The 20596-nt window shown below is 41.2% G+C and overlaps 1 protein-coding gene across 1 annotated transcript; it reads right to left on the bottom strand.

Annotated features, from left to right (window-relative positions):
• Nucleotides 1-835: 835 nt before the first annotated feature.
• On the bottom strand, nucleotides 836-3743 carry LOC130845505 (cathepsin G-like). Its single transcript, XM_057722802.1, has 6 exons — nucleotides 3684-3743; nucleotides 3319-3434; nucleotides 2432-2579; nucleotides 1859-1994; nucleotides 1443-1697; nucleotides 836-997 (listed from the first exon to the last, which is right to left on the bottom strand). The coding sequence occupies exons 2-6, from the start codon at nucleotides 3371-3373 to the stop codon at nucleotides 836-838; spliced, it is 756 nt and encodes a 251-aa protein (XP_057578785.1). The 5' UTR covers nucleotides 3374-3434; nucleotides 3684-3743.
• Between the last annotated feature and the right edge of the window lie 16853 nt (nucleotides 3744-20596).

The following is a 20596-nucleotide window of genomic DNA, read 5'->3' as shown; positions in this document are numbered from 1 at the left end:
CATGGGTTTCAGTGGTTGCAGCATGTGGGCTCAGTAGTTGTGGCACATGGGCTTAGTTGCTCCAGGGCATGTGGGATCTTCCTGGACCAGGGATCAAACCTATGTCCCCTGAATTGGCAGGTGGATTCTTAACCACTGCGCCACCAGGGAAGCCTTGGATAGTTTTTAAGAAAGTAAATCTTTTTTTTCCTTCAAGTACTTGTATGGTTTGATTTATTATATTTAGATCTTTGATCTCATTTGGATGTTATCTTGGATTACGATAAGAAGTGTGGACCCAATTTTATCTTTTTTCCCCAATGATTCTGTATTTTGTTTCAATGTAATCTATTAAAAGTTATTTCCCAGTGATTTGAGAATCGTTTACCATATATTAAATTTGGCCTTGCATGGAATTTCAGTGTTCCATTTGGTGTGCCTGTCCTACCCATGCCAATGACACACAGTTTGGGGGTACACTTTAATACCTAGCGGGGTGTCTCTGTAGGGTGGAGAGTAAGGAACCTTGCTCTGGGGAGAGATATGTCCTTCCATCACTTCCCAGGCTGTGGGTGGAGGGGAGATGGAGGAATGGATGGCTTGGAGGAGGGAAGAAGCTCATCCTGACCTCCAGGATGGCGGGGGTGGGGATCCACTTGTCCTGCGGAAGAGACCCCATTTTCCTGGAGGAGCTCACACTCAGTCCTGGCACACATTTGTTGTGTACTGAATCATGTTTAATGAACAAATGAGAAATCGGTTATTTCCTCTCCAGACTTGGATGTTTATTAAGGCTCTGGGTACCGCCCTGCAGCTATGCTTTGCTCCAGAGAAGGAGAGTCAGTCACAGGGGGTGTCACGCTGGTCCCCACTCTTTGAAGCGCCTCATTGTTCTCCTTATCCAGGGCAGGAAGCTGGAAATCCTGGTGAAGACTGCTGGAGGAGTCCCCATGCTGTTGCCATAGGAGACAATGCCCTGGGCCACACTGTTACACACGAGGGGGCCGCCGGAGTCCCCCTGTGGGCAACCAGAGGAAGGGACACTAAGCCGGGCCTCTGCTCTCCAGGCCTTCCCTCTCCTGCTGCCCTAAGGCCCAGCCCTCAGAGAAGACAGGGGTGGGTGGGCTCCTTCCACTGCTGGCTGTGTGTGAGACGGGAGGGTGGTAGGGGGTGCAGAAGTCAACCTTCTGGATTTTTCCATCACTGGGCTTCAGCTCTGGCTATGGTTATTCTCCAGGACAACCCAGGTCAAGGTGACTTCACTGGCTCCAGGAAAACGCTGTACATGTATGTCGTGTGTCTGGTGCTTCTCCTATTCCTCCAGGGACCGGATTGATGGGGAAAAGTTCCCCGACCTGGTCTGGGCTCTAGACTGAGGCCATGGGGATGTTGTCTGTCCCCACAGCCCAGACTGCCCAGACCCCTCTGTCTCAGGTAGCGTTGGCAAATGCCTGTGGTCTTACCAGGAAGGTGGACTTCCTTTCTCTTGGGTCCCCCACACAAATCTGCCTTTGGCCAGTATAGAAATCAAAGCGACGGTGACACTCCCCATCCTGTTGCACTGTCAGTTGCACATCCTGGAGCGTGTCTGTTCTGCTGCTCAGGCCAACCAGGCCCCAGCCAGCCGTGGTGCACTGGGTCCCAGGACTCAGCCTGTTCTGGGTCCGAGGCAGAGCCACCGGCCTCACAACTTGATTCTGTGTGACTCTGTTCCTCAGCTGGCAGGAAGCATGCAGGCACTCAGGGACTGTCTATGCCGTGCTCACCCCATGCCCGCCACCCTGGGAGTCTGCCCGGCTCCCCCCTCCCTCATCCCAGGACACATGAAGCCCCCAAGCTGGGAGGGAACTTCCAGGCTAAAGAACCAGAAGGTGGGTACCTGCAGTAACATGATGTCATTCCTATTGCTCTGCTGACTGTATCTGGGGTGGGGGATGGCTCTGAGCACAGGTATGCGCTGCTGGGTCCATTCAAAACTGCTGACGTTGTGGACCCCCAGGACGACATTTATTTGGCTGCAAAGGAAAGGGAGCCTAGAGGTAGGTTTCAGCTGTGGGAACTGCAGTCCCCGATGCAGGTCAGGTGACAGCCCAGGATGGCGAGTCCTGAGGAACTGAGGGACAGGAGGGTTCTGGGACTGGACTCCGTGCCCTTGGTCCCCAGCCTTGGGGGGTGGGGAACACAGCGACCTTAAATTTTGCCTCCCCTAGACTAAGCTGAAAAAGACCTTGACTTTGTATTTTGAGCCCCAGTGCGTGCCTTCCATGTCTCCCTCTTGCCCTTTTTGATCAGGCCCTCCTTTCTCCACATTTACGCTGGCCTGCTCCCTGCCCCCCGAGCTCTACCTGGTCTTTCTTCACCCCTTTATTGCTAGAGCCCTGCTTTCAGTGGCTCTTCTCATGAACTCTCCTGGACCTACTTTGCTGGTGCCCAGAAGCTCCTTAGTCCTCACCTTCCCAAGCATCGAGCTGCTGTCATCACAAAGTCTTCTCGCACCAGGAACCCCCCACAAATGGTGAGACCCACTGGTGTCTGGATCTGAAGATATGCCATGTAGGGGTGGGAATGGGGCCTGGCCTCTTGGCCTCCGATGATCTGCCCTGGAAGGAAACATGAGGCACTTATCTCTGCGCTGGCAGGTGTGTGGGCATCCGCTTGGTGGCTTCAGAAATGTTAGAAGATGGGGAGGCAGGAGAGAGGCTGCAGGGGCAGCATAAGCTGGTGGTTCGTGAGAACTGGGTCTGCAGGGCACCAGCACTGGGGGAGGTGCCACGATCCTGCAGGAAACGCTGCTGGCTCCCCATCCGAGCCTCAGCTCCCCCTCCCACCTCCCCAGAAGGCAAGACCAGCTGCAGCCTCCCATAAAGGAGGGCTTCTCTGCTGTGAGGATGGCAAATCCAGAGCCCTCTGGAGTGGCCTCTCCCTGAAGTTCTGTGGTACTTTCTTCCTCAGGGAGCCTCCCAGATGCCTATGAGTCCAGCTCAGGGTCAGCTCATGAACTTAAGGATCTAGAGATGAGCTGACGGGCCTGCTACTGCTGTAACTTTATCTCCTAGGCTGTGCCACAGGAGCTGCAGAATGAGTTCAGAAAGCACGTTCACACAGCAGGTAGTATGTGCCAGGGTGACTGGAAGCGTCTTATGTGCACGAAGTCACTTAACTCTCATGTCAACTCTCTGAGGCAGGCCTGCTGTAACTCCTGCTTTATGGATGATGAAGCTGAGGAACTGGGAATTCACACAAGCGGCCCGATGATACAGGGTGAGGAAGCGCCTAGGCGGGCTGGCTCCGGAGTTTATGGGATGGGGTCGGCCTCTGCGAGTGGGGATGGTCACTCACCTGCCCTAGCCCTGGGGGGCAGGAGAAGGACCACCAGGAGCAGGAGTGGCTGCATCTTCCCGGGAAGGCTGCCCAGTCAGTTGCTGCCGGTGCTTCCTCCTGCCAGACTTTGAGCCCTGAGAGAGGAAGGAAGGGTGAGGGTGGGGGCTTGAGAATTTGCATTCCCATTCCCCTGCTGCTGTGATAGGTTTCATCACCCAAGACGCTTGCCCACCAACTGCCAGTGATCAGGGGAAGACAGCAACCCAGGTCTTTGGTGCAATATCCCGCACAGCTGCTGAGTCAGTGCTGGCCGTGGAAACCCAGGGAACCCAGGGCAACAGGGCCGGGGGCCGGAGCCCTGTGTCCCATGACCCCACACCCACCAAGTTCAATAATGTGCCTACAAGCATCAGCGCTGGGAGCTGTCTGCGTCATCCTTCCTCTCCCTCGGGGACCAGAGCCTGCGTGTCTTCACCCTTTGGTCCTGGCCCCCTGCTGGGACCCTTGCTGCTCCCACTTCTCTCTAGAAGGTGTCGAGCAGGTTGAGCAGCGCTCTCTCCTGAGTGGGCGGAGGGCCCTGCTGGAGAAAGGAACGGGAAGAGTGAGGCTCTGCCACTGACCATTAGTCTCTCAGGTCACCTGAGCCCCAGCAAACTCTCAGTGAAATCACGAGCCTGTGGACGACTTCTGTTTTCTGCTTCCTACTCAAGGCGAAGGCCTTTGTGTCCCAGAGGGTTCCCTGCGTGCAGGAAAGGCCTAGGGAATTGAGTTTGTTGAGAGCTGTCAGACCCCGGTGGAAAAACATCTCAGATCCTATTCATCCACGACATGAGACCCATTAACCTAACCCCGTCTCTGCCCCAGGGGTGTTAGCGCCTAAGAAGGAGGTACATCGCTGCTGTGCTGCCTGTGAAAGATGAAGAAGTGGATGGACCCAGGCATTCATCACTGAGCGAAAGGCACGGCAGAGTCCTGCAGAGTGACACAGGCGGGCTGTGAGACACTCTGAAATATACTTAGAAGACTCTGTGTTGGCACAGAAAAACATTACAATGTGGCAAAATTTTTGCAAAAGTATCAGAATTGAAAACTAATACAATCCTCAATCTTTTTTTTAAAAGATAAATTTATTTATTTATTGGCTGCGTTGGGTCTTGGTGGCTGCGGGTGGGCTTTCTCTAGTTGCGGAGAGTGGGGGCTACTATTCGTTGCAGTGAGAGGGCTTCTCATTGTGGTGCTTTCTCTTTTTGCGGCTCACGGGCTTCTAGGCGTGGAGGCTTCTGTAGTTGTAGCACTCAGGTTTATTAGTTGTGGCTCATGGGCTCTAGAGTGCAAGCTCAGTAGTTGTGGTGCACGGGATTTGTTGCTGAGCTTGAACCCGTGTCCCCTGCACTGGCAGGCTGATTCTTAACCACTGCACCACCAGGGAAATCCCCAATCCTCAATCTTTTATGGATTGTGATAAACCCACTTAAAAATCTTATGAAAGTTAAGGATCCTCTCCCTATATATAAATATACACAGATTATCACCAATTTTAAAGTTGCAAAGATCTTAATTCTTTCTCTCACAATCTCAGTGATTGCAACCTCTTCATGAAATTTCTTCATGCATCTAAAAAGTAATATGCAGAAAATGGAAAAGAAGCAAAAATAGTATAACAGCTTTATTAGTGTCTTAGTATTTGGGTAAGTTTAATTTATTGTTACTTAAATTTTTTAACTCTTAGTTTTGTTTTAAAAACATTACTCGAACTTAAACAAAGGGGAACATATAAACAACACACTGTCCATGTGAAAAAAGGGGAGTCAAATTTATATGCTCCCAATGATCTGAATAGAGATGTGGATAGGGGATTTTGTTAACAGTGACTAAAGTTCTATGCCAATATTCCCACCAAAAACAACCCAAAACAAATCTGTTTAAAATGTATAAAAGGAGAGGAAAAGATGGCGGCGAAGTAGAGAGACGTGGAGTGCATCCCTCCCCACAGATGCATTGGGAATGCACGGAAGGACGCAGTAATTCTCACAGAGAACCAGCTGAACACCAGCAGACGGCCTCGGACACCGGATGGGACTGCGGGGAGCCCGACATAGCCGGTAGGGAGGCATCTACGAGGGCTCAAAGAGGGTGAAGCGGCAGAGCTGTGGCAGACGGGAGGGAGTGAGAAACATTCGGAGGGTCCGCAGCGCAGCTCAGCGTTCCCGGACCAAGACAGCGATCCGCGGCTGAACGGAGGGTCCAAGAGCGGGAGTGTGGGAGCAGGAGAGCTGGTTCAGTGTGGGAAACATTGTTGCCGGTAGGGTGACGGACCGAGAGGACAGGAGGGAGGAGGCCCGCGGAGAGGAGTGCCCGTTCCTGAGAGCTGCCCGGCCATGATGGCGGCTGGAGGCTGCAGGCTCACTGGCGGCTGGGAGGAGCCACGCGCATAGCCTCTCTCTCTCTTTCTGCGCCTCTGCAACAGGCAGTGGAGAGACGCCCTGCGGGCCACCTAAGGCGCTCAGGGATAACAAGTACCCTCAGGCACTCGGGTGGGGCTAGATTAAAACCCCTTGCAACGCCAGCAGCAGGGAGGCTGCCGAGAGAGAAAAAAAAAAAAGAAAAAAAACCCCGAGAGAGGCCCAACTCTAAGACTTTCTGTTTACGCCTGAGCCACCGGCGCCCTCTGCAACAGGCACCTCCAAGCCTGACTGAGACATCAGTGCGCCACTGCTCACTGCCTCCCAGGAGAAGGAGCCACTATTGTACCCTCTCCCTCCCCACACACTGATGCTTACAGACGAACAATAAAGGAACCTCTGCTGGTCACAGAATAACGCAAAAAAACCCAAGGACAAGCAACCCCAAAAGTTTGGATAACCATGAGGAAACAAAGAAACACCATGCAGGCAAAGGAGCAGGAAAAAAACCCACAAGACCAAATAAATGAGGAGGAAATAGGAAAAATGCCTGAAAAGGAATTTAGAGTAATGATAGTAAAAATGATACAAAATCTCGATAACAAAATAGAGAAAGTACAAGAAACAGTTCATAAGAACTCAGAAAAACAAACAGCAATGGATAACAAAATAACTGAAATTAAAAATACTCTAGATGCTATAACCAGCAGAATGACTGAGGCAGAAGAACGAATAAGTGAGCTGGAAGATAGAATGGGGGAAATAACTGCCACAGAGCAGGAAAAAGAAAAAAGAATAAAAAGATTAGAAGAGAGTCTCAGAGACCTCACTGATAACATTAAGCGTACCAACATTCGAATTATAGGCATCCCAGAAGAAGAAGAAAACAAGAAAGGGTCTGAGAAAATATTTGAAGAGGTTATAGTGGAAAACTTCCCCAACATGGGAAAGGAAATAATTCACCAAGTCCAAGAAGCACAGAGAGTCCCATACAGAATAAACCCAAGGAGAAATACACCGAGACACATATTAATCAAACTAACGACAACTAAACACAAAGAAAAAATATTAAAAGCAGCAAGAGAAAAGCAACAAACAACATATAAGGGAAAACCCATCAGGATAACAGCTGACCTTTCCACAGAAACTCTGCAGGCCAGAAGGGAATGGCAGGATATCCTGAAAGTCCTGAAAGAGAGAAACCTACAGCCAAGAATACTCTACCCAGCAAGAATCTCATTCAGATTTGAGGGAGAAATCAAAAGCTTTCCAGACAAGCAAAAGTTAAGAGAATTCAGCACCACCAAACCAGCCTTACAACAAGTGCTAAAGGAACTTCTCTAAGTAGGAAACACAAGAAAAGGAAAACACCTACAAATACAAACCCAAAACAATTCAGAAAATGGTCATTGGAACACACATGTCAATAATCACCTTAAATGTAAATGGATTAAATGCTCCAACCAAAAGACACAGACTGGCTGAATGGATACAAAAACAAGACCCTTCTATATGCTGCCTACAAGAAACCCACTTCAGACCAAGGGATACATATAGACTGAAAGTAAAGGGATGGAAAAAGATATTCCATGCAAATGGAAGTCAAAAGAAAGCTGGAGTAGCAATACTCAAATCAGACAAATTAGACTTGAAAGTAAAGACTATTACAAGAGACAAGGAAGGACACTACATAATGATCAAGGGATCCATCCAAGAAGAACATATCACAATGGTAAATATCTATGCCCCCAATATAGGAGCACCTCAATACATAAGGCAAATGCTAACAGCTATAAAAGGGGACATCGACAGGAACACAATAATAGTGGGAGACTTGAACACCCCACTTACATCAATGGACAGATCATCCAAACAGAAAATAAATAAAGACACACAAGCTTTAAATGACACATTAGACCATCTCGACTTCATTGATATTTATAGGACATTCCATCCAAAAACGACAGACTACACGTTCTTCTCAAGTGCACACGGAACATTTTCCAGGATAGATCACATCTTGGGTCACAAATCAAACCTCAGCAAATTCAAGAAAATTGAAATCATATCAAGCATCTTCTCAGACCACAACGCCGTGAGACTAGATATCAATTACAGGAAAAAAACTGCAAAAAAGACAAACACATGGAGGCTAAACAATTCACTCTTAAACAACCAAGGAATCACTACAGAAATCAAAGAGGAAATCAAAAAATATCTAGAAACAAATGACAATGAAAACACAACAACCCAAAACCTATGGGATGCAGCAAAAGCAGTTCTAAGGGGGAAGTTTATAGCAATACAGTCCTACCTTAAGAAACAAGAAAATGATCGAATAAACAACCTAACCTTACACCTAAAACAACTAGAGAAAGAAGAACAAAGAAACCCTAAAGTGAGCAGAAGGAAAGAAATCATAAAGATCAGAGCAGAAATAAATGAAAAAGAAAGGAAAGAAACCATAAGAAAAATAAATAAAACTAAAAGCTGGTTCTTTGAGAAGATTAACAAAATTGATAAACCATTAGCCAGACTCATCAAGAAAAAAAGGGAGAAGATGCAAATCAACAGAATTAGAAATGAAAAAGGAGAAGTCACAACGGACACCTCAGAAATACAAAACATCATGAGAGACTACTACAAGCAACTATATGCCAATCAATTGGATAACCTGGAAGAAATGGATACATTCTTAGAAAAATACAATCTTCCAAGACTGAACCAGGAAGAAATAGAAACCATGAACAGACCAATCACAAGTACGGAAATTGAGGCAGTGATTAAAAATCTCCCAACACACAAAAGCCCAGGACTAGATGGGTTCACAGGCAAATTCTATCAAACATTTCGAGAAGAGTTAACACCTATCCTTCTCAAACTCTTCCAAAATATTGCAGAAGGCGGAGCACTCCCAAACTCATTCTACGAGGCTACCATCACCCTGATACCAAAACCAGGCAAAGATGTCACAAAAAAAGAAAACTACAGACCAATATCACTGATGAATATAGATGCAAAAATCCTCAACAAAATACTAGCTAACAGACTGCAACAGCGCATTAAAAAAATCATACACCATGATCAAGTGGGGTTTATCCCTGGGATGCAAGGATTCTTCAATATACGCAAATCAATCAATGTGATACATCATATCAACAAATTGAAGGATAAAAACCATATGATCATTTCAATAGATGCAGAAAAAGCTTTTGACAAAGTTCAACATCCATTTATGATAAAAGCTCTCCAGAAAATGGGCATAGAAGGAAATTACCTCAACATAATAAAAGCCATATATGCAAAACCAAAAGCCAACATCGTTCTCAATGGAGAAAAACTGGAAGAATTCCCCCTAAAAACAGGAACAAGACAAGGGTGTCCACTCTCACCACTATTATTCAACATAGTTTTGGAAGTTTTAGCCACAGCAATCAGAGAAGAAAAAGAAATCAAAGGAATCCAAATTGGAAAAGAAGAAGTAAAAGTGTCACTCTTTGCAGATGACATGATATTATATATAGAAAACCCTAAAGACTCTACCAGAAAACTGCTAGCACTAATTGATGAGTTTAGTAAAGTAGCAGGATACAAAATTAATGCACAGAAATCTCTTGCATTCCTATACACTAACAACGGAAGAGCAGAAAGAGAAATGAAGGAAACTCTCCCATTCACCATTGCAACCAAAAGAATAAAATACCTAGGAATAAACCTGCCTAAGGAGGCAAAAGATCTGTATGCAGAAAACTTTAAGACATTGATGAAAGAAATCAAAGACGACACAAACAGATGGAGGGACATACCATGTTCCTGGATTGGAAGAATCAACATGGTGAAAATGTCTGTACTACCCAAAGCAATTTACAGATTCAATGCAATCCCGATCAAATTACCAATGGCATTTTTCACAGAACTAGAGCAAGAAATCTTACGATTTGTATGGAAACGCAAAAGACCCCGAATAACCAAAGCCATCTTGAGAAGGAAAAATGGAGTTGGTGGAATCAGGCTTCCTGACTTCAAACTATACTACAAGGCCATAGTGATCACGACAGTATGGTACTGGCACAAAAATAGAAAGGAAGATCAATGGAATAGAATAGAGAACTCAGAAGTAAGCCCAAACACATATGGGCACCTCATCTTTGACAAAGGAGGCAAGAATATACAATGGAAAGAAGACAGCCTCTTCCATAAGTGGTGCTGGGAGAACTGGGCAGCAACATGCAAAAGAATGAAATTAGAACACTTCCTAACACCATACACAAAAGTAAACTCCAAATGGATTAAAGACCTACATGTAAGGCCAGACACTATCAAACTCCTAGAGGAAAACATAGGCAGAACACTATATGACATCCATCAAAGTGCCATCCTTTTTGACCCACCTCCTAGAATCATGGAAATAAAATCAAGAATAAATGAATGGGACCTCATGAAACTTAAAAGCTTTTGCACAGCAAAAGAAACCATAAACAAGACTAAAAGGCAACCCTCAGAGTGGGAAAAAATAATTGCCTATGAAACAACGGACAAAGGATTAACCTCCAAAATATACAAGCAGCTCATGAAGCTTAATACCAAAAAAGCAAATAACCCAATCCACAAATGGGCAGAAGACCTAAATAGACATTTCTCCAAAGAAGACATACAGATGGCCAACAAACACATGAAAAGATGCTCCACATCACTAATCATCAGAGAAATGCAAGTCAAAGCCACAATGAGGTATCACCTCACACCAGTCAGAATGGCCATCATCACAAAGTCTGGAAACAACAAATGTTGGAGAGGGTGTGGAGAAAAAGGAACTCTCCTGCACTGTTGGTGGGACTGTAAATTGGTACAGCCACTATGGAAAACAATTTGGAGGTTCCTTAAAAAACTACAAATAGAACTACCATATGATCCAGTAATCCCACTACTAGGCATATACCCAAAGAAAACCATAATCCCAAAAGAAACTTGTACCATAATGTTTATTGCAGCACTATTTACAATAGCCAGGACATGGAAGCAACCTAAATGCCCATCAACAAATGAATGGATACAGAAGATGTGGCATATATATACAATGGAATATTACTCAGCTATAAAAAGGGATGAGATGGAGCTATATGTAATCAGGTGGATAGAACTACAGTCTGTCATACAGAGTGAAGTAAGTCAGAAAGAGAAGGACAAATATTGTATGCTAACTCACATATACGGAATCTAAAAATGGTACTGTTGGACTCAGTGACCAGAACAAGGATGCAGATACAGAGAATGGACTGGAGAACTCGAGGTATGGGAGGGGGCGGGGGATGAAGGGGAAACTGAGAAGAAGCGAGAGAGTAACACAGACATATATATACTACCAACTGTAAAATAGTGAGTGGGAAGTTGTTGTATAACAAAGGGAGTCCAACTCGAGGATGGAAGATGCCTTTGAGGACTGGGGCGGGGAGGGTGGGGGGGGCTTGGGGGGGGGGGGAGTCAAGGAAGGGAGGGAAGATGGGGATATGTGTATAAAAACGGATGATTGAACCTGGTGTACCCCCCCAAAAAATAAAAAAAAAAAAAAAAGAAAAGAAAAAAAATTATAAAATGTATAAAAACCTTAAAAACCCTGAAGAACTCCCAATGCAGTTTATTATGTTAAAACAGAAGGAAAAATGAGAATCCAGATAGGTAGCTACTATTTTTCTGAGGGAATTTGCTGAACCCACAAAATTTGAACTTTTGTTTTAATGAGCACATAAGGTAAGGCGTGTAGAAATCAAAGACTAAGACCCACACAAGCAGGACTAGTCAAACCCTCCTCACAATAAGCTGATAACTTGAAAGTCTACACTATCAAAGCAACAAAAAAGAGATATTGAAAAAAAAAAGAGATATTGGGCTAGTTCTTGTAAATAATTTCATAAAAGATTGTAATTACCTGGACTTTTCATGGACTCTCAAACCTTGAACTTCCATTAACGTGGTTGTGGGTTGTGTCCCAAAGTACCTGGCAGAATCATATGCAAATCTAGAGGAAATTCACTTCTAGAATTTGACACCTAAAAAATTATTTTTCAAGTTTAATGACAAGCATATGTCAAATGTAAACAGATGAACAAACAAAGATACAAGACACCATGACTAAGAAACAATAAATAAGAAAAGAGGAAAAAACCCCGTTAATTATTGGGATAATATTGTTAGTATAATGAAATGCAGATTGAAAAACAATTATGCTGAAATAAAAACAAACTGTAAAAGAGTTCCAGGGAACTTGAACCTTAAAGAAAATGACGTAACATTTGAAAGAAAACTAAATAAACTTTTAAAAGTGAAAAAAAATGAAAAAACTAAAATTAGTCTTAGTGAATAGAATTAATAATGGTTTAGACAAAGATGAAAAGAGAATTACTAACCTAAAATAGCTCAGAAAGAAATGTCAAGAATGGAGCACAGACAGGCATAAAAATAAAAATATAGAAAATAGTAGAATTAGAAGTTTAAACATATGTTGAATTAAAGTTCTAGAAGAATGAGAGAATGAGAAGAGGCAATACACAATCAGAGATTGGCCAAGATTTTTAAAATAACTGGTGAAAAACATTTAATTAGAGGTAAAAAGATAAATCTCAAGCACAATAATAAAAAGAAATCCATACCAAGAAATCAAATTGCAGAAATCTTAAAAGCATCTAGAGAAAGAAGGACAGATTACTTTCAAATGAATGGCAGATCAAAGGCTGAGTTCTCAAGAGCAGCAGTGTGTGGATGGTACCCAGAGAGAAACATTTTCATAGTCATTTGGGAAGATTTAAAAACACATTTTATGAATTGATTGGTAATGATATAGAATTTAAAATAGCTGATGAAAAAATGAACACATATAGAACATCTTGCCCAACAAAGGCAGACTACACATTTTACAAGCACAGATAAGAGGTTGACCATAGATTAGGCCATAGATTAGGTCTAAAAATGTTTAAAGGATTAAAATGATACATCATTTGTTATAACCACAATGAGTTTAAGCTAGAAATTCTTAAAAAGAATATGAGAAGAAAATCCTTATATATATATATTTTAAAGATTGATTGATTGGTTGATTGATTGATTTTTGACTGTGTTGGCTCTTTATTGCTGTGCACAGGCTTTCTCTAGTTGTGGTGAGGAACAGCTAGAGAAAGGAACACCAGGGAAGCTCTATTACAGATTATTGAGTAGTGTTCCCTGTGTAGGTCCTTTTTGATTATGTATCTTACATATAATAGTGTGTATATGTTAATCGCAAACTCCTAATTTATCCCTCCCCATCTTCTTTCCCCTTTGGTAACCATAAGTTTGTTTTATATGTCTGTGAGTGTTTTTCTGTTTTGTAAATAAGTTCATTTGTATCATTTTTCTTTTAGATTCCACATATAAATGACATCATATGATATTTTTCTTTGTTTGTCTGTCTTACTTCACTTAGTATGATAATCTCTAGGTCCATCCATGTTGCTGCAAATGGCATTATTTCATTCTTTTTTTATGGGCTTAGTAACGTTCCATTGTATGTATGTACCACATCTTCTTTATCCATTCCTTTGTTGATAGACACTTAGGTTGCTTCCGTGTCTTGGCTATTGTAACTAGTGCTGCAGTGAACATTGGGGTGCATGTATCATTTCAAATTATGGTTTTCTCCAGATATATGCCCAGGGATGGGATTGCTAGATCATATGGTAGCTCTGTTTTTAGTTCTTGAAGAAACTTCCATACTGTTCTCCGTAGTGGTTGTTCGATTTACATTCCCACCAACAGTGTAGGACGATTCCCTTTTCTCCACAACCTCTCCAGCATTTATTGTTTGTAGACTTTTTGATGATGGCCATTCTAACCAATCTGAGGTGATACCTCCTTGTAGTTTTGATTTGCATTTCTCTAATAATTAGTGATGTTGAGCATCTTTTCATGTGCTTTCTGGCCATCTGTATGTCTTCTTTGGAGAAATGTCTATTTAGGTCTGCTGCTCACTTTTGAGTTTTTATTTTGATATTGAAGTGCATGAGCTGTTTTAAATATGTATATATATATATTTATATATATATGTTAAATATATATATTTAAATTAGTTCAGGCCTTTTTTAAAGAGTATTTTATTTAAAATTTATTTATTTATTTTATTATTATTTTTTATCTGCGTCAGGTCTTCATTATTGCATGTGGGCTTTCTCTAGTTGCAGTGAGTGGGGGCTACTCTTCATTGCAGTACATGGGCTTCTCATTGTGGTGGCTTCTGTTGTTGTAGAGCACGGGTTCTAGGTGCTTGGGCTTCAGTAGTTGTGGCACATGAGCCCAGTAGTTGTGGCTCATGGGCTCTAAAGTGCAGGCTCAGTAGTTGTGGCACACAGGGTTAGCTGCTCCGTGGCATGTGGGATGTTCCTGGACCAGAGATTGAACTCATGTCCTCTGCATTGGCAGGCAGATTCTTAACCACTGTGCCACCAGGGAAGTCCCTGTTTGTATATTTTGGAGATTAATCCATTGTTGGTCGCTTTGTTTGCAAATATTTTCTCCCATTCCATGGGTTGTCTTTTTTTGTTTATGGTTTCCTTTGCTGTGTAAAAGCCTTTAAGTTTAATTAGGTCCCATCTGTTTATTTTTGGTTTTATTTTCATTATTCTATGAGGTGGGTCAAAAAAGATATTGCTGCAATTTGTGTCAAAGTATGTTTTGCCTATGTTTTCCTATAAGAGTTTTATAGTATCCAGTCTTACATTTAGGTCTTTATTTTGAGTTTATGTTTGTGTATGGTGTTAGAGAATGTTTTAGTTTCATTCTTGTACATGTAGCTGTCCAGTTTTCCTAGCACTGCTTATTGAAGAGACTGTTCTTGCCTCCTTTGTCATAGATTAATTGACCATAGGTGCATAAGTTTATTTCTGGGCTTTCTATTTCATTCCATTGATCTGTATTTCTGTTTTTGTGCCAGTACAGTACTGTTTTGATTACAGTAGCTTTGTAGTATAGTTGGAAGTCGTGGAGACTGATTCCTCCAGCTCTGCTTTTCTTTCTCAGGATTGCTTTGGTTATTTGAGGTCTTTGTGTTTCCATATAAATTTTAGGACTTTTTGTTCTAGTTCTGCAAAAAATACCATGGGCATTTTGATAGGGATTGCAGTGAATCTGTTGATTGGCTTGGGCAGTATAGTCATTTTCACAATATTGATTCTTCCAATCCAAGTACATGGTATATCTTTCCATCTGTTTGTGTAATGTTCAGTTTCTTTCATCAGTATCTTATAGTTTTCTGAATACAGGTCTTTTGCCTCCTAAGGTAGGCTTATTCCTAGGTATTTTATTCTTTTTGATGCAATGGTAAATGGGATTGTTTCCTTAATTTCTCTTTCTGATCTTTCACTTTTAGTGTATAAAAATGCAAGAAGTTTCTGTGCATTAATTATGTATCCTGAAACCTTACCAAATTCATTGATTAGCTCTAGTAGTTTTCTGGTGGCATCTTTAGGATTTTTTATGTATAGTATCATGTCATCTGCAATCAGTGATAGTTTTACTTTTTCTTTTCCAATTTGTATTCCTTTTATTTCTTTTTTTTCTCTGATTGCCATGGCTAGGACTTCCAAAGCTATATTGAATAACAGTGGTGAGAGTGGACATCCTTGTCTTGTTCCTGATCTGAGAGGAAATGTTTTCAGTTTTTCACCATTGAGAATGATGTTTACTGTGGGTTTGTCATATATGGCCTTTATTATATTAGCATAAATGGGTGTTGAATTTTGTCAAAAGCCTTTTCTGCATCTATTGAGATGATTATATGGTTTCTTTTCTCACTTTGTTGATGTGGTGTATCACACTGATTGATCTGCATATATTGAAAAATCCTTGCATTCCTGGGATAAATCCCCTGGGATAAATTCCTGGGGTCATGGTGTATGATCCTTTTAAAGTGTTGTTGGATTCTGTTTGCTAGTATTTTGTTGAGGATTTTTGCATCTATGTTCACCCGTGATATTGGCCTATAATTTTCCTTTTTTGTGGTATCTTTATCTGCTTTTGGTATCAGGGTGGTGGTGGCCTCATAGAATGAGTCTGAGAGTGTTCTTTCCTTTGCAATTTTTTTGGAATATTTTCAGAAGGATAGATGTTAACTCTTCTCTAAATGTTTGATAGAATTCGCCTGTGAAACCATCTGGTCCTGGACTTTTTTGTTTGTTGGAAAATTGGAAATCACAGTTTCAATTTCAGTACTTGTGATTGTTCTGTTCATATTTTCTGTTTCTTCCTGCTTCAGTCTTAAAGATTGTACCTTTCTAACAATTTGTCCATTTCTTCTAGGTTGTCCCTTTTATTGGCATATAGTTGCTTGTAGTAGTTTCTTATGATCCTTTGTATTTCTGTGGTGTCTGTTGTAACTCCTTAATGAGTCTGACTAAAGGTTTATCTCTTTTGTTTATCTTTTCAAGGAATCAGCTTTTAGTTTCATTGAATTTTTTTGTTGTTTTCTTTGTCTCTATCTTATTTATTTCTGCTCTTATCTATGATTTCTTTCCTTCTATTAACTTTAGCTTTTGCTTGTCCTTCTTTCTCTATTTGCTTTAGGTGTGAGGTTAGATTGTTTATTTTTCTTGTTTCCTGAGGTAAGATTGTATTGCTATAAACTTCCCTCTTAGAACTGCTTTTACTGTGTCTCATAGGTTTTGGATCACTGTGTTGTAGTTTTCATTTGTCTCTAGGTATTTTTTTAAATTTCCTCTTTGATTTCTTCAGTGATCCATTGCTTATTTAATAACATATTGTTTAGCTTCCCAACTGCATTTTTTACAATTTTTTTTCCTTGTAGTTGATTTCTGATTTCATAGCGTTGTGGTGAGAGAATAAGCTCAAGCTCAGTGTGATTTCAGTTTTCTTAAAGTTACCAAGACTCGCTTTGTGGCCCAGCATGTGATCTATCCTAGAGAGTGTTCCATGTGCAATTGGGAGGAATGTGTATTCTGTTGCTTTTGGATGGAATGTTCTATAAATATGATCTAGGTTCATCTGATCTAATCTGTCATTTAAGGCCCATATTTCCTTATTGATTTTCTGTCTGGATGATCTGTCCATTGATGTAAGTGGGGTGTTAAAACCTCCACTATTATTGTGTTACTGTCAATGTCTCCATTTACGGCTGTTAGAATTTGCCTTGTATATTGAGCTGCTCCTATGTTGGGTACATGTATATTTACAATTGCTATATCTTCTTCTTGGATTGATCTCTTGATCATTATGTAGTATCCTTCTTTATCTCTTGTAACAGTCTTTATTTTAAAGTCTGGTTTATCTGGTATGAGTATTGCTACTGCAGCTTTCTTTTGATTTTCATTTGTGTGGATTACCTTTTTCCATCCCCTCACTTTCAGTCTGTATGTGCTTCTAGATCTGAGGTAGGTCTATTATATGGATGGTAGTGTAGACAGCATATATATGGATCTTGTTTTTGTACCCTTTCAGCCAGTCTATATCTTTTGGTTGGAGCATTTAAACTGTTTACATTTAAAGTAATTATTGATACATATGTTCTTATTGCCATCTTGTTAATTGTTTTGGATTTATTTTGGAAGGTCTTTTTTTCTTCCCTTCCTCTTTTGTTCTGTTCTCTTGTGTTTTGATGACTATATTTAGTGTTGTGTTTGGATTGCTTTTTCTTTTTTGTGTGTGTATCTATCGTAGATTTTTGGTTTGTGGTTCCCATGAGGTTTTGATATAGCCTGTGCACACACACACACAATTGTTTTTGGTTGCTTGTCTCTTCAGATGCGTTTCTAATATCCTGAATTTGCATTCTCCTCACAGTTGCTGGTTTTGATATCATATTTGTGTGTGGATGATTTCCTACTTTTGCTGTATGTTTGCCTTTACTGGTGAGCTTTCCCATTTATAATTTTCTTGTTTCTAGTTGTGGCCTTTTCCTTTCCATCTAGAGAAATTCCTTTAGCATTTGTTGGAAAGTTGGTTTTGGTGGTGCTGAATTCTCTTAGCTTTTGCTTGTCTGTAAATCTTTTGATTTCTCCTTTGAATCTGAGTGAGAGCCTTGCTGGGAGAGTATTCTTGGTTGTAGGTTTTCCCTTTCATCACTTTAACTATATTGTGCCACTTCCTTCTGACCTGCAGAGTATCTGCTGAAAGATAAGCAGATAACCATATGGGGATTCCCTTGTATGTTATTTGTTGCTTTTCCCTTGCTGCTTTTAATATTTTCTCTGTCTTTAATTTTTGTTAAATTTAATCAATATGTGTTGCTGTATTCCACCTCGGGCTTATCAGGTATGGGACTCTCTGCACTTCCTGAACTTGAGTGTTTCCTTTCCCATGTTAGTGAAGTTTTTGATGATTATCTCTTCAAATATTTTCTCAGGTCCTTTCTCTCTCTGTTCTCCTTCTGGGACCTGTATAATGAGAATGTTGGTTTCTTAGACTGTCCTCATTTCTTTTCATTCTTCTTTCTTTATTCTGTTCTGCAACAGTGATTTCCACAAATCTGTATTCCATCTCACTTATTCATTCTTCTGCCTTATTTATTCTGCTATTGATTCCTTCTAGTGTATTTTTCACTTCAGTTACTGTATTGTATTTTTCAGTTATTGTATTGTATTGTTCATCTCTGTTTTTTCTTTAAATCTTCTAGATCTTTAGTAAACATTTCTTGTATTCTCTCCATCTGTGCCTCCATTTGTTTTCTGAGATCTTGGATCATCTTTATTCTCATTACTTTGAAATTTTTTTTAAAGTATATTACTATTTTCACTTCATTTAGTTGTTCTTCTTGGTTTTTTCTTGTTCCTTTGTCTGGAACATATTTCTGTGCTGTCTCATTTTGTCTAACTTTCTGTGTTTCTGGTGCCCATTCCTCAGACTGCAGGATGGTAATTCTTCTTGGTCCTGGTGTCTGCCCCCTGGTGGGTGAGATTGGTCCAGAGGATTGTGGAGGTTTCTGGTAGGAAGGACTGGTGCTTGGGTGGAGCTGGGTTTTGTCCCTTTCTTTTGGCAAGGCCATGTCAGGGGGTGTGTTTATAGGCAACTGTTGGCTCAGAATGACTTTAGGAAACCTGTCTGCTGTTGGGTGGGGCTGTGTTCCCACCTTGTTGATTGTTTGGCCTGAAGCATCCCAGCAGTGGAGCCTGCAGGCTGTTTGGTGGGGCCAGGTCTTGGTCCCAAAATGGCAACCTCCAGGAGATCTCACACCAATGAGTCCCTGGGGTGTCTGCCACCAGTGTCCTTGCCCCCACAGTGAGCCACAGGTGATCCCCGCCTCCCCAGGAGACCCTCCAAAACCCACAGGTAGGTCTGGCCCAGGCTCTTATGGAGTCACTTCTTTGCCCTGGGTCCCAGTGTATGCGCAAACTTGTGTGTGCACTCCAAGAGTGAAGTCTCTATTTCCCCTAGCCCCATGGAGCTCCTGTGCTTAAGCCCCCCAGCCTTCAAAGTCAATTGCTCTGGGGGCTCCTCCTCCTGATGCCAGAACCCCAGGCCAGAGAGCCTGATGTGGGGCTCGGAAGTTGTACTCCGAGGGAGAATCTGTGTGATATAATTATTTTCCATTTTGTGGGTTTCCCAGCTGGCAGGTATGGGATTTGACTATATTACATAAGTGTCCCTCCTGCCATCTCATTGTAGCTTCTTCTTTGTCTTTCCGTGTAGAATATTTTTTTTTGGGGAGGTTCGAGTCTTTTTTATCATGGTTGTTCTGCAGTTAGTTGTGGTTTTGATGTTTTCTTTAGAGTAGTTAAGCTCAAGTCCTTCTACTCCACCATCTTGTCTCTCATCCTATACAAGTTTTTTTCAATAGTTAATACTACCATAATACACTATCCATGGTTGATTGTATAAATGAATGCAAAGTGGGAGGGCTGACTGTAAGTTTTACTTGAATTTCCACTGAGTGGAGGATTGATGCCCTTAACCCTTGGACGTTTCAAGGGTCAATTGTAAATAATGAGTCAAAATAAAAAAACAAAATGGAAAAATTGAGTTCAAAATAATTAATAATGGTAAAAATAATTTGTAGTAAAATTTGTTGAGTATGTAGGAATAAAGATAAAACTTGACCATTTAACACTATACCTCAAATTAATTTAAAGACAAAAACTTTTAGAACATAGGAGAATTTCTTTACAAATTTAACATTGGGAGAAACTTTTAAGATATAAAAAGTACCAACCTTCAGTAATTACAAAGAAAAAATGGATAAATTTATCTACATAAAAAATTTGTTGGGTATATATGAATAGAGCTGAAATTCTGATTATCAAAGATACTATTAAGGCAGTGAAAAGTAAAGCCACATGGTGGTTGAAGATATTTGCAATAACTGAAAAAGGGTTTGTCTCTAGTATGTATAAATCATATCTGTGTTATCTTACTTGTTATTAGGAAGCCAATAATTTTGAAAATATACATGAAATTGACAAATACCTAAAAATATGTCTTAATGTACCCCAAAAGTTTGAATTTTCCTACAAATATCAAATAAATTGATTCAGTTTTCAAAAACATTCCATCAAGAACAGCTCTACACTCATAAAGCTTCACCAAACATCTCTACAAAATTTTCAAAGAACACTCTACAATGTCTTCTGGAGAGTGGATGCCATCTATCTCCTTTATGAGACTAGCAAAACCTAGATGCCAAACCCAATGAAGATAATATGGGAAAGGAACATTTCAGGCTATTATCACTTGAATATTGATATAAGTCAAATCATTCAATAAGGAAAAATATTATCTCAGGGCTAATTAGGGTTTATCCTAGGAGTGGGTGGCATTTTATTCAAAATCCAATTGCTATAATGCAACACATTGATTGATGAAATGATTATTCAACTGAAGCAAAACAAAACAAAACAAGCATTTGCTGAAGTTCGCCCTCA

Source organism: Hippopotamus amphibius, chromosome 2 (assembly GCF_030028045.1).
Source record: "Hippopotamus amphibius kiboko isolate mHipAmp2 chromosome 2, mHipAmp2.hap2, whole genome shotgun sequence".
Classification (NCBI taxonomy): domain Eukaryota; kingdom Metazoa; phylum Chordata; class Mammalia; order Artiodactyla; family Hippopotamidae; genus Hippopotamus; species Hippopotamus amphibius.
The sequence above is the reverse complement of the archived record's forward strand: the minus strand, read 5'-3'. Positions and strand labels throughout refer to the sequence as shown.

Excerpts from the sequence above, each read along its gene's own strand:
- LOC130845505 (XM_057722802.1), bottom strand. The coding sequence starts at position 3,373 with ATGCAGCCACTCCTGCTCCTGGTGGTCCTTCTCCTGCCCCCCAGGGCT. Across the intron at positions 2,580-3,318 it reads GCCCCCCAGGGCTAGGGCAG|GGCAGATCATCGGAGGCCAA; the intron begins GTGAGTGACCAT and ends GTTTCCTTCCAG. Across the intron at positions 1,698-1,858 it reads ATGACATCATGTTACTGCAG|CTGAGGAACAGAGTCACACA; the intron begins GTACCCACCTTC and ends GCTTCCTGCCAG.